This window comes from Brienomyrus brachyistius, chromosome 11, assembly GCF_023856365.1.
Source record: "Brienomyrus brachyistius isolate T26 chromosome 11, BBRACH_0.4, whole genome shotgun sequence".
NCBI classification, from domain to species: domain Eukaryota; kingdom Metazoa; phylum Chordata; class Actinopteri; order Osteoglossiformes; family Mormyridae; genus Brienomyrus; species Brienomyrus brachyistius.
In genome coordinates, this window is record NC_064543.1 from 8,555,111 (window position 1) to 8,577,326 (window position 22,216).

At 46.3% G+C, this 22,216-nt stretch overlaps 1 protein-coding gene across 4 annotated transcripts in view; it reads right to left on the minus strand.

Moving 5' to 3' along the window:
• Positions 1–3,651: 3,651 nt before the first annotated feature.
• Positions 3,652–22,216, minus strand: part of nedd4a (NEDD4 E3 ubiquitin protein ligase a) — a 30,014-nt gene continuing 11,449 nt past the window's right edge. For 3 of the 4 annotated variants that reach the window (XM_049031489.1, XM_049031488.1, XM_049031486.1), the window contains 24 exons: positions 17,541–17,591; positions 16,706–16,767; positions 16,016–16,118; positions 15,342–15,505; positions 15,121–15,235; positions 14,416–14,583; positions 14,119–14,190; positions 13,386–13,505; positions 12,865–13,065; positions 12,560–12,637; positions 11,301–11,355; positions 11,137–11,195; positions 10,416–10,481; positions 9,784–10,013; positions 9,374–9,495; positions 7,446–7,516; positions 7,250–7,345; positions 7,089–7,162; positions 6,171–6,231; positions 5,886–5,945; positions 5,665–5,772; positions 5,310–5,406; positions 5,110–5,182; positions 3,652–4,892 (listed from right to left, as the gene is read on the minus strand). In XM_049031489.1, coding sequence (XP_048887446.1) covers positions 4,790–4,892; positions 5,110–5,182; positions 5,310–5,406; positions 5,665–5,772; positions 5,886–5,945; positions 6,171–6,231; positions 7,089–7,162; positions 7,250–7,345; positions 7,446–7,516; positions 9,374–9,495; positions 9,784–10,013; positions 10,416–10,481; positions 11,137–11,195; positions 11,301–11,355; positions 12,560–12,637; positions 12,865–13,065; positions 13,386–13,505; positions 14,119–14,190; positions 14,416–14,583; positions 15,121–15,235; positions 15,342–15,505; positions 16,016–16,118; positions 16,706–16,767; positions 17,541–17,591 — 2,409 coding nt within the window. In that variant the 3' untranslated portion in view covers positions 3,652–4,789. The remainder of the gene's footprint in view (positions 4,893–5,109; positions 5,183–5,309; positions 5,407–5,664; positions 5,773–5,885; positions 5,946–6,170; positions 6,232–7,088; positions 7,163–7,249; positions 7,346–7,445; positions 7,517–9,373; positions 9,496–9,783; positions 10,014–10,415; positions 10,482–11,136; positions 11,196–11,300; positions 11,356–12,559; positions 12,638–12,864; positions 13,066–13,385; positions 13,506–14,118; positions 14,191–14,415; positions 14,584–15,120; positions 15,236–15,341; positions 15,506–16,015; positions 16,119–16,705; positions 16,768–17,540; positions 17,592–22,216) is intronic. The other variant, XM_049031487.1, reaches the window with a different exon arrangement.

Consider the following 22,216-nt stretch of genomic DNA (forward strand, 5'->3'; position numbering starts at 1 on the left):
GACATTCAGCTGTATAAATGAAGCTGTTTTTACAGCCAAATAACAAGAATCACATCCTGTTTATGTGGGATGAAGACCCACAGAGAAACTCTATTCATCTTCTTTTCTTTGTGTGAAAATCTTCCTGCCAGACACTTACTGTATCTCTGATCTGTTATCTGCATTGTATTTTAATGTTACTGCCTGACTGTGACTAACGTCCCTATTAAACTGTGTGATAATTTCCTTCTCAAGTTAACCAGTCAAATTAAATGTCATAAATCCTTCATATAGTCCTTATTATGCATTGGAACGAAAATGTCAACGCCTGGTTGGATCACAGTCACAGATTACAGTGCTACTGTCACACCTGCATATGATTAACCCCAATCACGTCCCTCTAAGCCACCACACCTCCAACAGTGTCTATAAAGCCCTTCTAAGTATGTTCTCGTTTCTAACCTCCTGCACTTATGATTCTTGCCAGCGTGTTTTCCTGGTCTTGGTTACATCGCCGATTGCCTTCCTGATACCAAGCCATTGCCTGTACTTCAGTTCTCCCTGCTGCATCACACCTTCAGATTGTTTTGCTTCCCTGCTTCACTGCTTCTGGGCCTTCGCTGCTTTGCTGACTTTGATCTGAGCTTCGGAATTAAAACATCCACAGCTCCTGCATTTGGATCCACCCTTGTCTGCTCGTGACAGCTGTAAAAAGCAAGAGGAGCTTCTTCAATTCATTCTAAATGCAGCAGCATGTCTGGGGCCTTTCAGCACTTGCTTAGAAAGGAGATATGATACACGAGGTCACATGAGAGGATTTCTACAACAAAAGGTGAGGTGATAGCAGTGAAGAGACATTAGGCTTTGGCACCTGCTGGGATAAGCTCAGCCTCATGTGGATCCACAGTCCGAAAGCCGCGCTGTGTAATTATGAGAGGATATCGACGGCAGCAGGGCAGCTGCTGAGCAAATGCCGATATTGATCCAGTGTCCATTTTTTTTGGGGGGGGGGGGGGGGATCCACCTCCCCTCTTTGGATTCTCATTCAGGAGCTGCACAATAGGCCCAGCTGCAATATCAGCTGTTCACAAGGGCAACCAGAGACCCCACTGTGTATGTTTCACACACATACCTGTTTGTTAATTTCTTTCTTGTATGTTTTAGCAGATACTTCTTGGCATGTAAGTAACATTAAGCATCATATGATGCAGCCGCCAAATTATTTTTCCCCTTCATATAAAAGACACCTCAAGTATCAGGGCTACTTTTACTGGTGTACATTTTTTGCTATGAGTTCAATTTCAATATTCCTTAAATGAATATGTGAATTTAAAAATGATGAATCCACGTGAACGTTTTATTTAAATGGTTCTCCACTGACTTTTTTTTTCGCATTGATTTGAGGAGCTGTTGCATAGTATCACAGGTAAATGGCAAGGTCTTATATGTGCTGATTTAACAAATCACTTTTCGCATGACTTCTGTTGTAGAATTTGGTCCAAAAATCTGCAAATAGGGAATGGTACAGGGGGGAGTTTTGGGGGTTGGAAATATCCACTGTGGTGCAGGTTGAGCTCCCATTCCAGATCAATAGAGCAGTAGTCATCACCATTGTATGACTGTCCCACCAGCCCAAGGAAAGGAGATCCGGCACCTCTGGGCAATCCGTTCATTGGACAAGGACCAGGTCATCCCGCTCCAGAAAAGGACCATCCCCAGTGACCCTCAGTGTCCAAAGGGCTGAATTGTGTGTGACCTGACCCCTGGAAGGGTGGTCCCATACCCTGCAGCATTCACATTTGGTTGGGGGTTGGGGGAGAGGAGTGGTAGCCATTGCCTGGACAATAATGTCAAGCTTTTAATGCAGACCATCTCTGAAAGAGATCGCCTTCTGTTTTTTTCTTATTCCTGCTGCAATATTAATTCAAATAACTTCGTCAAATACTAAAAATAAGATTAACACAGTCCAACTCCGCAATCGATAGGCTCATTACACATTAGAAGAAATGCTAATGACTGTTTAGAGGATCCATGTTTCAGATATTTCATTTTTAGAATATTTTGGTATTTTGCCTACTTAGTTTATTGGTACTGGTTGCAATAATATTTAATGCACAGACATATTTGATACATGTTTTGCGTTTGTTTTAAACAGAAGAAGAAACCGTATTTTGACTTAGGTGTATTCGCTGTGACGAACACAATCACTGCAGCTGAATTTTTTGTCATTATATAGTAATAATTCGTAAGTATAAACGTATGCACACGTCGCCTTCACGGGGGAACGATTCTCCCACAAGCAGCCCAGACAAATACCTAGGAGCCGGAACATCCTTGTATACCACGTGTTTTTTTCTTTAAGTTACGCCTCCTGTTAAAATCAAGACCCAGAAAAGCAGTCTTGCTCAGTTTTAGGCGATGTCAGTACCTGGTGATTTTTCTTTGGTTAGAGGCATTCTTGATAAAAGAAATCGACCCTTTCGCTTTTAAAAAAGAACGCTGGAAACATCAAGATATTTCCGTTACTCTTTGAAAAGAAAATATAAATAAAACTTGTTTTATGTACATATATAGAAAAGTAATATGAATGTAAAAGAACTATAAAATGTACATATATTTTTACTCAATAGTCCTTTCAGCAGTTTCCTGACATGATTAATAGTATTTTATCACTGTTCTTAATCTCTATCTGTAAAATAGACTTAGGACCGCGTGCGACAAACATTGCAACGCCACCTTGTGGATCATCAGGGTACTGTAGCTTGTGCGAACACCGAAGCATAATAAAACGCGAAGAAATGCAAAGCAAAACTTTAAAAAACCCAGAAAAACTCTTAAGTTATATATTTTTGATGATAAACTGCATATTAATTTGCCATGTAGGTGCCTTGCAAGATGCTGGAAATTTGTCACTGATTTACACAGCAATAGAAACTTGGTACGGTCCAGCTATCGCCGACAAACCGGCTATGAAAACATTCGCATTTGTCCAGTGACACTTTTAGGTTGACCATTCCGCCAGCTTTTTTATGACTTGGAACAGTTCCATACATGTAAAAAGAAAGTTATTAATAGTAATTTAATAGATTTACCGCCCCTCCCCCTTTACTGTCTGGCACAAATCAGTGAGCCTTGCTACACTGAATTAAGACACCTTAAACTGACCATGCATGTTCACCAGGATCGCACTATAAAATGGCACGGCTGTGCACAGAACCTGTCTCCGGGACCCGGTATCCCATTCAGGGTGTATCCCCGCCTCGTGTCCTCTGCTGCCTGGGACAGAGGGACCTGGGACACGGTATCCCATTCAGGGTGTATCCCCGCCTCGTGTCCCGTACCACCTGGGACAGAGGGACCTGGGGCCTGGTATCTCATTCAGGGTGTATCCCCGCCTCGTGTCCCGTACCGCCTGGGACAGATGGACCTGGGGCCCGGTATCCCATTCAGGGTGTATCCCTGCCTCGTGTCCTCTGCTGCCTGGGACAGATGGAGCTTCGCACATGCGAAATACCGACACAGAAGTTCTGTACAGAGTGTAAATAGAACTCATATTTAATTGTGACACAAAAGTACTAGTATCAGTTAAGAGGTGTTGAGATCAAACTAGTATCTCTGCACATTCATGAATCTGAGGTAATCAGCCTGGTTAACAAAGCGGGACAAATCTAGAAGAAGTCACATTCTTTTAATTATAATACTTTGTATAAGAATCCACAAATTACTTCCATGCACATTTTTAAACACCAAAATAGCTAAATTATGAACTATAGCTATTTTAATAATTTATTCCAGGTTTGAATTAATATTCTCATAATATATACATGAAGTGATTCATTATTCAACTTTATTATTAATTATACATTTTAAACAATCTCACCATTGTTGAATACAATTTTCTTAATCAAATATATTTCATACAATATTTTATAAAAAGGTTTGTAATTTAACAGTCTAGTATATTACTTGCAAAACAGGTCTGTGCTTATATCCAGCTATGTTTACATGTAAACATTTATTCAGGAGTCAAGTATACACAAAAGCAGAATTAGGAAAAACTATACATTTTAAATAGCTAATTGGGTGAAAAACACATTTGAAGGTTGAAAAAGCTTCAGAAACTGAAGGAGGCAAAACTGATTTTCAAATAGAACAACAGTAAAAAAGTTACTTCTGAAAACACGAGATTAACATTGTCAATCTTCTGTATACTTACAAGATTCTGTAAACATAAGATCACTCAAACCTATACTTTAGAGTGAAGAGTAAAAAAAATGTTCGATAACCTGAAAAGAACAAGTCAGTTATAGAAGGAAAGTGTTTTTAACGACTGGGATGGTCAGGTATTTCAGTAAGTCTGCATCTGTGTGTAAGAAACTTTAAACACTGAAGTTTATAAAGTTTCCTAATAACTCAAGGCTAGATCAAAGTCTAAAGTCAGCTTCCTGGAAACAGCAGCGAGCCGCTTTCTGATGTCATGTCATGTCAGTTTGTAGCGCAGTGTCTGTGTCCGGTCTACAGGTTATCCAAGCTACAGTCGAGGTTTGCATACACAAATTATACTTAAGTAAATGGATGACACATAAAAAGCTAAGAGTTTCCAAACTATACAGGTGATCAGTACTACAAACACTTAAGTAGGGATACCACCACGTCAGTCTGCTTGGGGTCCGCAGGAGAGGATCACACGAGGGGGGGAGACACCTGGGACATCGGCCGCTTCACAGGTGTGGAGCGCGGAGACTTTGCGGAAGCGCGACGTGCGGCCGCTCGCGCTCAGCGGTGATGTCACTTCCGGGGAAACGTCGCTCTAATCCACTCCGTCGAAGCCCTGCGCGTTCTCTATCGCAATGTGAAGCTTTTCGCGCAGCTCCTCAAACGATTCGTATGGGGGGAGATCCAAGCGGTTGAAACTTTTTTTTTTTGGGGGGGGGGGGTTACAGAATAACAGAAACCATGTGACACAAAGACTCTTCCTCTGCACGTAAACAAACACAGCTTAAACTAAATTAAACATCGCTCTGATAATCATTTTATTCATGGAATGCAGTGCTTTGCTTCCAGTTAATCATTTGCAGTGTTGAGACAGGCACTGTGAGGAGGACAGAGGAGAAGCGAGGAGGGACTCACCAGGTGTGAGCGCGGGGGAGTTTGTCTGCCGTGCCCCACTGCTCAATGGTGAAGAGCTGAGGCCCGTTGGACCCTAACCGGACAAAGATCAGTCAGAAGCAGGAACCAGAAGAACACCATACCTACACCATTATCCTGGAGTTAGCTTCATGTTCAGGGCAGCCATGTTTAGGGCGGCATTCTGCAGAGGAGAAACTCACCGTAAAGCTCTGCAAAGCCGTTCATGGGCACGCGCGATGTGCCGGTCACAAACTGCAGAAGGCGAATGCGTTTTTCGGCATCCATGAGCAGCACAGTCTAGTGGGTCAGAAACACAGAACCAGCCTTTCAGGTAAAAGCTACAGGGCAGAGTGATGACCTGGGGTTGCTTGGACCTCTGAGGCCACTCGCTCTCACAAAACACCCAGAAAAATTCAGAAGTTCCTGTAAGATGTGACATTTAGACGTTACTCCAGGCTCCACCCAGCTTCAGGCCCCCTGCCCGTCTCGTCTAATAATTTGCGAAGGGAAGTGCTGGGATTTACGTACGACCTGGAGCAACACGGGAAGCCTCACCTTCCAGAACCAGATGATGACAGGACTGTTGGCGCAGTAGCCATTCTTGTACTTGGTGTTTTCCCTCCAGTCGTTGACATCAACATCACCCAGGCCACACATCAGCAGCTGTGAGAAAACAGGACACACACACACACACACACACACACACACACACACAGCGTGTCTGATTTCAACCCCGAGGCAGAAACACGTGCAGTACCTGGATACGCTGCACTCACCTCCAGCTCATTTTCATCGAAGATCTTAATGAGATCCAGGGGTATTAGCTCATAAAACCCCTGTGGCAGGGAGAGAGAGAGAGAGAGAGAGAGAGAGAGAGAGAGAGAGAGAGAGCGCAAAGGGGAGGATGGACACATTAAGGTGCAATGCTGAGTTTAGCAATTGTACGCTAAACCATCCAGAAATTAAAGTGCCAGAATGAGAACCACAAAACAATCCCCCCCCCACTAACACCCAAAACGTCCAAGAACACACGGTTCAGAAATGGGTCAGGTGTCGGTTACCTCCTTGAAGGCCGTCATCTGCTTGATTATTCTGTTTACAAACCTCCACTGGATAACGAGACTACGGCAAATGACAAACGGGCATCACATAACCAACTGGGGATGCATTCAGGGAAATGCATTCAGGCGAACACTCACTGGTACATTTAGACCAGTATATTCAAGACAATTCCATCTAACACTTAATTTACATTGTTCTGAGAGACACCTGCTAATCACCTACCATAGGAGGAGTGAAATGAGGGCAAGCGAAAGACAAGCCATTGCTGAAATTCAGTTGTTCCCATAAAAAGGGATCTAAGGGATGTAAATACCACTCTTACATAGAAGACATAAGATTCTAACAGGTCAGGATGCTGTTCAGCCAAATGGCTACTTCAATATTAGCTTAAATACTAGAACTCGTGGCCATAAGTGTAAATTAGCGGGAGAACATTTTAAAGTGTATTTGAGGAAGCACTTCTTTACACAGTGTGTAGTTAGAGTATGGAATAGTCTTCCTGTTAGTGTAGCGCAAGCTAAAACCCTGCTCCTTTAAATCAGAGCTAGATAAGATTTTATCAACTCTGAGCTATTAGTTAAGTTAAGGACCGAAGGGCCTCCTGTCGTTTGTAAATTTGTTATGTTCTTAAGACGATTTCACAGTACAGTAATGTCAGAGTTGACCATGAAACTCATCATCATTTTAAGGCAACAGCACAGCATTATGACTCAGTAACAGAAACAAGTCATAAAAACTGGCTAAAGAGACTCCTTTTGCCTGATGAAGGGCACCACTGCAGATTCTGGGCCTCTGAAAGTGCATCATATTGGGAATCCTAACTTCATCACCCCTGGCCATGATTGGTGACCAGTGGGTGAGCCAGAGATCGTCCAACAGCTTTTTTTTTTCTGCCAGCAGGTGGTGCTGATACTCACTGGATGTATTCCTTCTTGTTGTTGTCATTGACCACAATGTCAGCTCCTCCCGGCTTCAGCTCGTGTTGATGAGTCTAACAATGGACAACAGATGAACAACAAAATAACAGGTGGTAACAGCTAACAAAAAAAAAAAACAACAACAACAAAGTAGGACTAACCTGCCCGAAAAGATCCTCATCAATCGTAAATCTCAGGTCCAACTCTGTAGGGTCATTCTCGAGAATCCACTTCAGGGAGTTGAAATACTCACTGTCCTGAGGCAGAAAAAAAACAGAAATGTATTCTACAAACAGTATATTTAACGGTGTCACTGTGCCATCTTACAGTGTGACTGTAGGGTTCTACAAGACTCACAACTGACTCCATGTCTTGTAGGGTGATCAGCTTCTGAAGCATCATCTTGTAGAAAGGCCGGATGAAGAAGGCTGCAGGGAGAGGGGGCACAGTGTCGGACGAGACCAGGCTGAACCAGTCCAGCACATGTTCAGCCTTGTAGGAATGCCAGGGGAACATGGGGCATCTTGGCTGGTTAGTCTGACAGGTAGACGGCTCAATGACCAAACATCTGCAGACCCTCTAAAAGGACAAACTGCCATAATGGACTGAGAAATCACATTTATTAGTCATAATGGAAACAACTGACTGGCTACACACAGTGCTCATAGAAAGTCTTGGGACGCTTGCTTAATTCGGCAAAAATATTGCAAATTTAGTGATATTTGAAAGAAATCATTACTTTGTTCATTTCGTCTCACACACACACACACACACACACACACACACACACACACACACACACACACACACGCACACCTCAAAATTAGAAACAACTGGAAGTTTTAGAGTAAAACATTCATTTCAAGTATTAATAAATTTCAACCCAAATTATAGTCCTAAAGGGGCTGTTCTGAGTTAAAAAGTTCTTTGATAAGCAGTTGTACTGCTTTGTAATTAGTAACACCTTTGAAATATCATAAAACACCAGTTTGTGTTCAAAATCCATTTGATGAATGAATTAGTCAAAAAAATTAGTCAATCACTTTATTAATAAACGTGGGGAAATCGTCTTCAACTGTAGCAGTGCCCAGGGAGCTGGGGGTCGAGGGCCTTGATCAAGGACCTGCAGACGTGCCGAGGGTTCGAACCGGTGACCTTCTGATTACAGGCACACAGGCTTAGCCCACCGAGCCACACGCTGCCCCCAAACCTGCGACATTATTACACGTTATCCCAAGACATTCTTTGAAGGTTGTAGGTTCTCAACCTAAGATGCACAGAATGAATGGCTGGTTTTCCAATTCCACCCCACCAGTCACACACACTGGGACTGGACCACACAGTGCTTGTGTGCTGTGGGAGGAAGACAAGCACTGTGTTGTCAAATATTTGAATATCTGCAGTGGAGGTGCACAGCGACAACATTATCTGTCTGTATCTGCTCAACCAACAAAATTATTTGTCTATGTATCTATATTCTGACAGAAGACTGGAAGTGAGGGTGGTAAATACACCATAAGTGTATTGTATTTTCTAACCTAGTATTTGCTGGTGATGCAACTGTTATGTGGATTATCTAAACACAGTTTCATGATGCATTCGAACCCCCTCCCCATTTAACTGGGGGACACTAGACAATCAGAAACTGCGGAAAAAAAGTTGAAATAAAAAAATTCTGTTTTGCATTGGAAATAGAAATTATTTACAGTAAAGATATGCAACAGTCGCCCTGTTTCTGCTATTACAGTAACCGCGATTTCAGTTATCCGTCTGAAAAAAAATTATTAAAATGTGTAACAATACCTGTCATATTGTTCCCTTGTCCTTTGAAGGGTATTAAAAATGTGGTTTTCATTGCTTTGTCATCCTTTGATACGTGATATTTTTTGCGATGCTCTATCCTTATCAGAATTAGGCTAAAACGTCACAATACCTTTCATTCGAGAGAATACAGTGCTGCAAAATACTATATAATCACGTACGAGGTTCTTTATTATTGCTGTGTTTGATGTTGGTAACTGGCCGTAATTTATCATTTACCGTATGTAAGTACACAAAAATCCTGTTATATTTGGGGTTCATGGACGGTTCACCGCGGTAGACCTTGGAATGCATCAGCCGTGGATACATGGGGTGGGGGGGAGAGGGGGGGTTACTATATATAAACTTATCTTTCAGCGGATTTCATATTTGGGTGCATCCCTAATTTGCAGACACTGCTGAATGGGACCGATCGGGGATAAACCCCCCCCACAGGGGTTTGTGGGTTAGGGGCGTGCACTCACCGTCCAGCAGTTTGCCATGGTACACAGCCATGCCGGCCACGCGCCCGATGAACTTGAAATAGGACAGATGATCCTCGTTGCAGAGGCCTGAGTTCGGGTTGATCTGTAGCGTGTAATTATCGCTGCGGCCACAAGGGAACACAAGAAAAGTGGATACAATTCATATCACATGTTACTGCTGTGAGACACCCATCCCTTTCTGTATGGGGTGAGGAAGCAGGCAACCATCCAGCAGAATTCATGGTCATAAAAGCCCAAGACAGCGAAAGACTACCAGGTCATGTCCCAGTACTGGGTCACGGTGAGAGGCAGGAACCAATCCCCCCCCCCCCCCCCCCAACAAGATGCCAGTCCATCGCAAGATAGTGAAGGAATTAGACAGTTAGAAGGAACAGACAGTTAACACTCACGTGGCTGAGTACTCAAACAGGCCGTAGTAGGGGTTGAACATCTCCTTGGAGATGAGGAAGAACCACTCTCGGGCCACTCCACCATAGTCCAAGCCCTTCTCACCCTCGAACTCGATCCACAGACGAGCCTTCAGGAAGTCCGGCCTCTTGACGGACAGGATGCGTCGGTAAGAGTCCTCCAAGAGAGCTGACCGCTGGATCTTCATCTCGAAGCGACTGGGGCTCTCGGCCTGTGAAGGGGTGGGTGGGTATTCTGTTACACTTGAGGAAAAGAAATGTTCTGGCGGAGTGTTCTGCCGGTAAGATGTCTTGGGGGGGCAAGAATTTAAGTCCTAAGAATGAATGAATGAAACAACAAATATTCAAAATGTGCTAAAGCTGGTGTATGACATTTCAGTGCTAATGCAGGTGTATGACATTTCAGTACAAATGTTGGTGTATGACATTTCAGTGCTAATGCTGGTGTATGACATTTCAGCAAAGATACCTGCTGAACATGGAAGCTGAGAGCCACCTCTTACGCTGCCACAGCTGGGAGACCTCGCGATGCACCCAGGCTCGAGGGTACAAACAAATAAATCTCCCTCGTAAAAGAGAATCCGACAACCGACAACACTTTGTATCAGGCTTACCGGCTTCCTCAGTTTCTTCCGGAAATACTCGTACTTCTGCTTGTAATCCCTGGAATAAGGCACGGCCTGGAATGGAGACAACGCTGTAAGAATGGCGCCAAAATTTGAGCCTTAATTACTCCCGTCCGCACTGATTAAATTGTGTACAGCATTAGATCCGGAACAAAAGCAGCCCAGGAAGGGATTACCCCTGAACAGAACCACAGGGGCAGTCACCGTCAGCTGCAGAACACAGAATCCTTTATGTCTGTTGGAGCCCCAACAGAGAGTCATTTCAAAGGTCACTCCTGCTCAATATGGGCCTCTCTGCCGGCTAAAATGCTCAGCATCTTGCCCACATGTGCAGTTCTCAAATCAATTAAAAAAACTTTATTTGTCCCCGAGGGGAAATTAGAAAGGCATAGAGGAGCAGCGCACACACATAACAGTTGCAACATTTGACACAACAGATGACATACAACAGACACACAATGAACTATGAACAATAATAAATGACTTTAAATACAGAGGCAATAAGGTGCATGATGTTGAAAGTGAAAAAATGAGAGAGAGAGACTCTGATCTGAGGGGGTCTGGATTGTAGGGGGAGGGGGAGGCGAGAGTTGTAGAGGTGATAATGGTGGGTTTGGGGGAGTGTCAGGAGTTCAAAAGGACGACAGCTTTAGTTCTGGTTTTGTTTAAGGAAACAGTCCTGCAAAGAGAAAGTTCAGGGCATACTCACTGGACCAGTTATGGCACTATTCTGTAATCTGGGATCCTCCCATTGTGTGGTCTTGGTATCTAAACAAACAAAGAATGAGTCAGGCAACACCACTGGGTAGAGAAGTCACCTTGGAGGAAGAGACACAGGTACACGATGCCTGGCATGCTGTGCGTCATACGTACTGTGATCAATGTAGAATATACGCCCGTCGCTGTGCTCTCTCTCCTCCCACCCGGGCTGTACAGACACAGAAACATCATTAGTACTGCATTCCATTTGAACTCGAAAGTCGGAATTTCCGAGTTCCTAATTGGAAATTTCAACTGGACTGCCCATGAAGTCGGGAGTTACAGCTCGGAAAGTTGCAGGAAACTCTGCAACCCCAACCTCAGAATTCAAGATGGCTGCGGCCTTCATCAACAGAAGTGAAAGCTTTATACCGTTTATTAGAACTTTTATTTGTTTATTATTTTTGGCTCATTAAATCAGATGTACACTGTACTGTGTGACAGCCATCTGTGGACTGTTCGTCGGCATAAAATACAGCAAACTGCCTTGTTATTAACTGGGATCGCTATTGCCTGTATCATGAAACATGATTTCTTGCTTAGCTGGATAACTTAATGATTTAAGGTAGTCTGGGCTCAATGCAAGTGAATTAAGATAAAGGCCATTAATACTGTGGTACCTTAAATCCGGTTAAAGTTATCCAGACAATCAAGAAGTAGGGTGACCAGATAATCCATGTCAGGGAGGACACATTGAGTTCTTGCTGCGTGCTGATTGGTCAGTCTCCTATAATCATGCACATGCCAAGCACAGGTGCCGTTCATTTTTAAAGTAGTTTGTAAAACCTGGAGTAGCTTGAAGTGTCCTCCCTGACATGGATTATCTGGTCAGCCTATCAGGAAATCCTGCTGTTTGAAACGGGTCCCTGGTATCGCCAAATGGCTTTCTGACTTCTTGTACTGGAACAGCGTTAACTCGGGTGTGGCGTCACTCCCTGCTCCGATTTCCGAGGTAAACGGAATGCAAGATAAAATCTAGAGAGAACAGCCAAAACTTCTGAGCATCTTTAATGGTCCTTATATGGAACAAACACAATGGGGTCCTGGTCTCACATTCTGACGGACACCTTAACTTTACTATACTTCCAGGAAAATGTATTTGTTTTTCCTGCCGTTGGCTACTGATGTCATTTGAATAGAACCACGTGCAATAGGTTTTAATTAAATGGCTAAAAAAATGTTACTCGTTACAGACATGGACAAATGACCAGGCTGTTCATTCGGGTTCCAGGAGGAGAGCTGCAGGAACCTGAGCCAATAGCGAGATGAATCTCTGTAGTAGGGTATCTTCTTACATCACTGGATCACTGCAAGCTGCATGACGACAGCATCAGATATGTAACAACAACAACAACGATTATGAACAGACTTACTGGCAGAGGGCCAAGGTCAGCAGGATCCAGGGAAGGTCGTCTTCTCATGTGTACAGGGATTTTTAACCTGGGGTCTTCCTGTTTGGCAGACAGAGGAAGAATGGAGTAAGAGATCAGGCGTTCCAGGGAAGCAGCATGTGGAGGACGCGCAGGGTGTGGAGGGGATGGAGGATGAGGAGGGCGTGGAGGACGCAGAGGGCGTGGAGGATGAGGAGGGCGTGGAGGACGCAGAGGGCATGGAGGATGAGGAGGGCGTGGAGGATGAGGAGGGCGTGGAGGATGAGGAGGGGTGCAGAAGCAGCTACCCAGGTGGTGGTCTTGGTGTTGTGATCTATGAAGAAGGGTCTTCCATTGGGGGCGCTGCGGATCTCCCAGCCAGGGGGCATGAAGCTGCAGTCAGGTTTTGGCCGGGAGCCGGGGGAGTGCTGGGGTGACACGTCCGGAGACAGCAGGGGGGGCTGGTACAGGGTGGGGCTCATGGCCGTCTGAGCTGCCTCTGTGGTCGTCTGTGGTCAGCCGGATCATGACCGTTGGTTAGAGTTCATCTCCACATACGTGCTCACATATATGGCAGCAGACAACAGATATTTAAAAGAGCAGAATGCAAGCACATTCAACAGGAGGCAGACAGAGACAGACTGCAGCAGCCCAATGAGGACAGCTGAAGAGTGGAACAAGCTGCCAAACATCCATGAACCACAAAGGGGTCCCGATTTTCTGGTCCTGCAGTTTCAAAAATTCATTAAGAAACCAGAAAAACCAGCCAACTTTAAGAAATCTCAGAGGGAGAGAACACACAGCGGCATTTAAGGGAGAGGGGCCCTACCTGAATGAGCGGCCGGGTCCACGTGGTGGTCCTGCTGTTGTGGTTGACATAGTAGACCCTGCCCTTACTGTCCATCTTTTCCTCCCAGCCCGGGGGCAATCCTGCCGAGGTCGGTAACAGCTGCCAGGGACAGAAGTGACAGAAAATCCGAACGCATCAGAACTCGGCGGGATCCGGGAATACCCAGGTGGCCACCCGTAGGGAATCTGGCACACAGCCGTTTACCGTGAGCCCCAGCCCCGCCCCAGATGTTCCCGCCCAGGTGACTCGGTGCTCCTACGCCACACCGCAAGCGACGGCAGGCAACAATGTGTGGTATCCGAAAACTGCAGTGGCCTGGCCGCAGCTAGCATTCCCCGCAATCTCGGCGTCGGTCACGCAGGCCTGGGTTACCGAGCCCCCAGGGCGTGCTGCCACGGCCTGGCATGAGGCGCAGACCAGCAGCGAGGTTCGGCTACTGGCTCTAGCAGATACCGGAGTAAATAAACCCTCTTTCAAACCCAGGTCCCACAATTTGTTTTTCCTCCCCTGCACGAGCCTGGACCGCGTGCCAAAATACCTTTCTGCCACATGTCTTCCCTGCAACACCAAGGGATCCGGTTTCATCCTGCCGGAAGGTTACTGTCACCCTCTTATTGGCTTCCACTCGATTTTGCCCCATATGCATAATTTACAAGGAGCAAAATCATGCCATGGCCAACCTGGAATGACACGGCGTGGGGGGGTTACGCACCATGGTAAGGGCGGGGTGCTCCTCTGCCGGTGTCTGGGCTGCGCTTCCCCGGGCACTGGAACGACCCTGCGGCTGAATGAGAGACCAATCTGAGCACTGGTGTGGGGGGCCACATCTAACAGCCCAGGCCCCATGAAAAACATCATCGCAGCCCTCGAAACATGGCTGCCTGAATTTGCCGTAATTATCATAATCCTACTAATCATAATTCAAAACCGGCACTGGGCATTTCATACAGGGGCCACACACGGAACATGGCACGCTGAAAAGAATCCCAGGACGTGAGGAGGAGCTTACCGTCAGGGAGGTGCGGCGTTCCCCTGGCCCCACCCCCCCGGAGGGCTGCAGCCGACTCAGATCCTCACAGAGGGCATGGAACTCCAGGGGGGAGTGGGGCGGCGAGGGTGACCGCTGGCTCTGATGGCTGTACGCTGTCGTCTCGTCCTCCGTGATGATCTCCCAGCTCTGCGGCAGACAGCCGACGTGCGCGTGAATCTGCATGACCTTTGCCCTTTCACTAATGTGCTCAAAACATCGTCAAGCAGCCACGCATAGAAAAAGGAACTTAAGAACTTAAAGTTTCGATTCAGCGATCAGCCCGTTGAGGAATCTTGGTCTGATTCCTTTGAAGCACTGAATGCTGCCTATTGGCTGCTACAAGTCTAAGGTTTTTATTTCATCACACAAAACCCATGCTGAAATGTGATGCTATTTTCGGAGGGTAATTTTAAATGGTGCTCGGGGAACATCCTGCTCTCGTTCCTGCCAAGTGGCACACTTTTGTTATTCGCACATATCGGCTCCCGCTGGGAGAGATGGGAAACTCCACAGCGCGGCCTTCAGTGCAGCCGGAACACCTAGGCCAGTCCCCACGCCATAAGGAAACAGGTCACCGCCAATGTAGAATAAACCAGGAGGACGACAGGAAACTGAAAACAGGAAGCGAGCACAGCAAAGATGACCCGCAGACATCGGATACGCTGCCGACTGCGTAATCTCCACCTCGGGCGAGTCGCGGTGCCCGTCTTCGTGCTCTGAAATCTGCCGGCGGGCGGCAAAGGCGTGCCTCGCGTCCGTGTGCCCGCTCCTCCGCTGCTCCGCCGCCTCCTCACTGTCCCTGGCCAGAGAGGACAGAGAGCACCCTCAGTTGGCGCCCGTCCATCAGCCACACAGTCACTGCGGCATCAGCAGACAGAGAGAGAGAGGGAACAGGGAGGACATACTGCATCGTGGGCCTGTGCCATTGCGTAGTCCTGTTCTCGTGGTTGACGTAGTAGGTCCTGCCCAAGTTGTCCTGCCGTTCCTCCCAGCCAGGGGGCAGCACTGGCAGTAGGTGATGGTGGTGGGGACCAGACATTTCCTGGCTGTCCAGAAACTCCCAGCCTGGCTGTGTGTGCCCACCCCCCCCAAAAAAAGCTAATAAGCAAACAGACAAACAAATAAAGTACAAGCAGGACTATGTCACATTTAAACATCGCTGGCGCTAACGGCAACGCAAACAGCAAACGGCGGCGCCCGGCTTTATGCTTCATCTTAGCAGTGGATTCGTTTTGCAGCCGACTGCAATTTCCGCCACTAAGGAGGGACAAGCAGCTCTTCCATGCGACAGATACAGTTTGGCTTTTCGGACACCATTAATTCCATGCACAGGATAAACATGTCGTTTTTAGTGGGGGTCTGCAAATTCACCGCTTTACTCCAACCCCAAGTAAACAAACAACCAACCAACCAAATCCTATATGTCCTGTTGTACACGTCGGCTCTGACGCTGGTGGGTTATCTCAACGTGAACATTAACTGACACAATTTAGGTCAAAGAGGCAGGAAACAAGAAAAAAAAACACACATAAAAGCTAATAATCACGGCATGGTGAAGAACAGCTTCCCAAACACCTACGTCTAAATCCTCGCTTTGCTCTCCAGCTTCATCTTCAGAGCCGCCAGCTTTAGGCAAGTATGTCATCTTTAGTCTCAGGTGACCCTTGACCCGGGACTTGTGACTACAGAGAGGGGAGGAAATAGGCGCACACGCTCAGTCCGAGCACCCCAGAGCCTCAGGAAAAACGACGCGGCCAGTAACGTCAGTGTGCAGTTTTACGTGGAAATCCTGGAATTCTTTTATGAATAACGTGTAAACGTTACCTACTCAATCCTTTCTGAAACGTGCAATTCAGCCCCATAGGAACATGCAGATATTTTGTTTCAAGACTTTAAGAACTTAAAACATGGAAAATAATGTTTTCAATGTAATATTATAGCACAAATCAATATATAAATATTCAGTCTATATCCATGCATTTAAATGAATGTAAAAAATGGGATTTGCTACAACACAGATAAATTTCTAAGCTGAAGAAATATCTTTTCAAATTCACGTTTCAAATGTGAATAACATCGTCATAGCTGATAATTTTATCACATTGTCAACAAAACATACAATCTAAAACCAGACCAATGTTGCATCTACTTCCCAAAACAGAGGTTCTGCTGTAGAATCTTCCTGTTTTACTTGGCTATGCTAAAAACTTCAAGCCGCCACCGGTTCCCACAAACAGAAAAATACTGGAGAAATAATGCCAAAGCAAACCTCCGTGGATGAAGGAGAAAATCCTTAAATGTGTACGGCCTTTCAATGTTAGGATTTTCTGTCTGAAATAAAAGCAAACAAAAAGGACTCAGGAAACAATATCTTATGTATGAATATTTATATACAGCAATTCTACTGTATATATATATATAAAATATTAACACCGTCACGTATAAACAATCTGCCTTGAAAAGCAGCTACTCTGTGAAAAACAACAGGGGCGGGGAGCAACTCTGGTATGACAGCAGAGCAAGTAGAAATCACAGAACAACTAGAGGAGCAAGCACACCAAGAGCAGGCTTCAATGTCCAGGACAGCAATAATGTTGTATGCTGTGGACCAAACCCACTGACAGTGCTGTCCAAACACAAGACTGTTATTCCCAAGGACTTGGGTGGGCTGACATCAGAGACCAGGATTGCCATAAGAGGGAGGGGGGTTAGGAGGACTGCAAGGGCCTCTGAGTGACTGGGGCCCTAAAAAAAATGGAAAATAACTGGATTGGTCTGGACTTGGGGGGCCCAATATGATATGATTTGGGGTCCAAAACCATTAGCAATGCCCCTGTCAGAGACACTATAATGGTAAATGAAATCACCGCAGGATGGAATGAAGGATGAAGTCAAGCAGTGGAACAAATGTGTTAGTGTGACAGCCGTTGAATTTAAAGGGGCAGAAGCCACCGATATTAAAAGCTCGATTGTGGGAATGCCAGGATTCGGCATCAAACATATAGCTCAAAGCTTTAAGCTAAGTAGACTACACGTACAGGAAACACAAAAAGTCAGCATGAAGCATGCGCCTTCACTGCTGACTCGCTCGGGTAAATACTCACCGGTATCTGGTGCAAGGGAACGTCCACCTGGCCCAGGAAGTCATCCCTCGTCTAGTACGGAGAGAGAACAGAGGGGCAGATTCGTCACAGAAGGGACGAGACACTGTTCCCCGCAGGCTGCCCCCTTCCACCTCCTTGCCACACACCGATAGGAGCCCCGGATGTAGTCCAACATGGCTGACAAGCACAGCGGTATATACCAGGATACAGGTGGTAACAACCACCATCTGTGCAGAGGAACGTAGCGTTTGCCTATCTGATCCTCAGGGACCCACAGACGGTCCATGTTTTTGATCCCTCCCAGCTCCCAGGAGGGAGCAAAAATGTGGGCTGTCTGGCAGGGAGCTGGGAGGGAGCAAAAATGTGGGCTGTCTGGCAGGGAGCTGGGAGGGAGCAAAAATGTGGGCTGTCTGGCAGGGAGCTGGGAGGGAGCAAAAATGTGGGCTGTCTGGCAGGGAGCTGGGAGGGAGCTTAAACCTTGGACCGACAGCAAGTCCCCGTTAACTGGATTGGGAAACCCTGGTCTACTGCATCACAGCCCACATGACCCCAATAGCCAAGGGACGTGATAAAAAAAAAAAAAAAAACTGCACAGTCAACCTCTAACACATTGAAAAACATTAAATTAAATAGAAATTAAACCCAAGCAAATCTTAAATCATCACATGTGTGAGGAAGGTGGATTAATGGCCGCCAGGATTCCTCATGTCAGCACACGCCCACATTGTTTCATCACAGTCCACGTCTCCTCCGGTTCCAGTTCTTAGAACCGTTTATTTTCAGCTCGTGATTAATCAGCTCGAATCAATACGAGCCGTCAGCAGCGCTGTGTTTACTGGACCCAGGGCCGGCGACATACGTAGCCGTCAGCGCTTCGCCGGTCACACGCGGTGCCGTGTGGACACCGGTAAGTGCAGAGCGGGCCTTGTAAGGCGTCCGCTGTGAGGGTGCACGTCCAGGACTTAGCACCTTCAACCAAGCCAAGCAGCCTTTAATGAGTTAAACGACTCGGCTCCAATTCCAGGGAGCTCTGCCCAGCCACCTGTGCCAGCTTCTCTGCAAGGGTGCCAACACAAACAGGGGGAAGCAGGGGGCTGACCTGGGGCCCCCAGAACCCTCCAGCACCAAAGACCCACAGCTAACAGACCAGCAGGGGGCCTGCATCACAAAGCTGGATGTGTTACTTAGCTGGTTAACTTGAAGATAAGGTAGTCTGGGCTAAATGTGACTGAACGATAAAATCAATTCAATCTGGGATACTTTAAATCAGACAAATCATCCAGTTAAGCAAAAGATGCCGCTTTGTGATATAGGCCCCTGGAGTCTGCATTATTACACTGTGTCCTCAGCCTTTTCACATTTACCGACTGGAACTGTACGTGTTACAGCTTGCAGTTAGACACTATTGTCTGTTTTCTACTTGGAATGAAGCTTTTGCCAGTGTTTACAGCTACAAGCTCGCTGTTTAACGCTAATCCACTATCGTGAAAAAACTGCTATAAACACGGTCTCGCGTCTAAAGAGCTCCTGACATGAATGTGCTGCGGAAAAAAAGCAGGTTTATTAAAGTTTGATAGTAACGTGGAAGATAGCTGCAGCTCGCACTGACGATGGAAAAGCAAACAATGACAACAGAGGCTGCCGGTCCGTGGGAGGCACAGCACAAGAAAAGAGGGGCAGCTGATAACAGAGACTTTACTGTGGAAGCGTACTGGAAAAAAAAGCAGGATAATTCGCTCTGGAAAACTTATTTATTGGGGGGCGACACCTACCTCAGGAGAAGGGAGAGTGGCTGTCGGTTAGCTGGAACTGCCAGACAGCAGCTGGCTGTCGACTGCATCACTCAGCACGAGCCGATGAAAAAAGTGCCACACGTATGTATAAATGTCATCGCTCCCTAAGCAGGTGCACCCCCCCCACACCACAAGTCTTACTTAAATCAGACTGAACAAAAAATAATTCAAAATTAAGCCTAGAGTACTGACCACAGGAACTGCAACAGTGAGTCAATCCATCAGTCCATCCATCATGTACACATTGCCGCCCCCCCCCACCCCACCCTACACCACACCCCCCATGGGTGCCAGCGGCTTTGCCCTGCCATCTGCTCTCCATTTGCATTAGAGGGGAAATCGCCGTTTTCCAGCTTCTGCTGGGTAAACAAGGTCACATGCCAAACTGCTGTCACGGAGGGGGCCGGTCATGTGACACGCCATCCTGGAAGCGGAATCCCGCATCTGCGGGCAGCCGCTCAAACTCTGAGTCTGAGGCGTTGGCGCTCAGAACTAGCCGTCATACATCAATGCGCTCCCCCCTCTTCAATGAAGGTAATACCAAAGAAAGCAGGTCACTTCTGAAAGGCTGGGTTCTGTAGGGCGGGATGAAGGGATGTCGCCCTGTAAATACCTCTAAACAAACAAAAATTAAAAATCTGAATCTTAACGAGAAATGAGACAAAACCGCAACTTGTTTTGTCCAAAAGAGGTTCAGCTTAACTGAGTAAACTGACATTAATATCCAACGGCGAAAAACCTTTTTTGAAATGTGAGCAGTTCATTCTTTTGAATCTGCATTTCATGGTTCAAAGCATAATCCCACACAGCTCCAAACCCAGATGCATTTTAACCAGCTCTGACACCAATAAACGGCACTGAGAAAATGCAGCTCAATCAGAAGGACCCGCGAGAGAAGCCAAGGTGGAACACAGTCAGACTGCTTCCTCATATGAGCTGCTGCTGAAGTCCCAGAGCAGCCTGGGAAGTCGAGCGTTCCCCCCCACCCCCCCCCCCCTCCCGCACACAGGAGGAGAAATAAAAATATTGCATGCCTGATCTAGGCCATGACTCAAGGGCGGAGGGATTCCACAGGAAAACCAAATCAGCATCCTGAGTGAAGAATCCAGACTTCCGGGCAGACCAGAAGTGGATGGTTCCCCAAGGGGGTAGGGGCGGGGGGGCTGGGCCATCCTATCGCACCCCATCCCCAGGAAAAGGGGCCACACCCCTAGGAGCAGGTGAAAATGTGCCATCCTGCTGTTCCTCATCCCCTTTTCCATTTACAGATGGTTGAGCAGAGCAGACTGCCATTATTCTCACTGAAGAAAATCAAATTCAGAAACAATTTCAGGAGTGATGCGTTTCTGACAGTTACTTAATTCTAGGAAAAGCATTCCCCCCCCCCAAGCTAAACGATATGGGAAACCTTATAGGGCCCCAGAGGCAGGCAGCTATGGTAACAGAAGACGTCACTTTCCAGCGTAACTAAATACAAAATTAACATTAGTGATGCAGGTAGAAGCCACTTAATGTCAACAAACAAACAAAGTTAATACAAGATGACAAGACATTTTGGCTGAACCCCCAGCCACTGGCAGATGGCACCTTCAGGAGAAAAAAAATAGACTAGAGAGGCCTATCCTTTCTTCTTGGGGCTTTTTCTATATACACACATAAAATTGGTATTAATCAATCTACAAGAGGGGAACGATTTGGATTAAAAAATTTTTTTTTTAAAGAAACACAGTCAGACACAGGCATGTTCTTCTTGCTATGTGAAAGGAGATGGCGTCACTATTAAGCGTGCACCCTAACACTAAAATTCACTGCAAAGGCTATTATGTGTGTGCAGGAAGCAGACAGGCAGATAAGTGCGAATTAAGCCTCAAATGAGGTGACATGAAGGGCTGTAACACCATCCTCCTGCAGGGCGGCGAGGTTGGCGAGCCCTGACCCCCCCATAGTAACACCTGTACCACGGGTTAGTGTTGCCACAGCAGGCCACACTATTCACACTCAGGAGGAATATTTTGAGGTTGTTTATTTATAGCTGAGGTAGGAGGGGGTCCACTCTCTCAGATACATGCTCCTATAATTAACCCAGGGTAAATATTTTAAATGAAGACAGAGCGGCAGCAGAATAATAAAAAGGAGACCCCCCCGCACCCTCCAAACACGCACACGCATGCACACAAACGCACGCAGGAGCACGCTCGTGCGCACACGCGTAGCAGTATATTCTTTTCCTGGACAGGTATCGGATTCATTAATCCCCCGACAGCGATTCATTTGCACACCATTAACTAGTTACTGTAACGTAAACAAACAGCCCGTCGCGCTCGTAAGGCGGTACTCGTCAGTCTCACAGCCAGAAAGGAAAAACACTCCGTACACAAGCTGTTTTATGAGTTTGTACGAAACCCACCCATGTCGGATCTTCCCTCACAAAGCCGACAAAACATCTCTAGCAAACAGGGAGATTCTATTTCAAAATAAATCTATGAACAGCCCGACTGCCTAAAAACGGTCCATTTCACAGCCTTTTCCCGAGCTCTTTCTGGAATCACACATCAGGCATTTTCAGCTTTAAGTAAGTGTATATCCACCAAGTCATTCACGTAAGAAAAAAATTTTGATCTGTGCTTTAAAATTTAAGCAACGAAAGACTGCTGATGTTTTATTTTGTCACAAGTTAGGACTAAAGTCCATTTGAGAAGATAGCAGAACGCGGCACTGAAATGTTAAAGGTCACTCGTAGGAGGGCTACCATCACTCCATCATCACCAAGCCCGTCTTGGACGGACCACCTAAAGGCATAAACCCGTCACCCATCACGGATTTAAAATGTCTATTTTACGAAAGCTATTTCCAAATACGGCTTTACTCTGAGCGCACTGATGA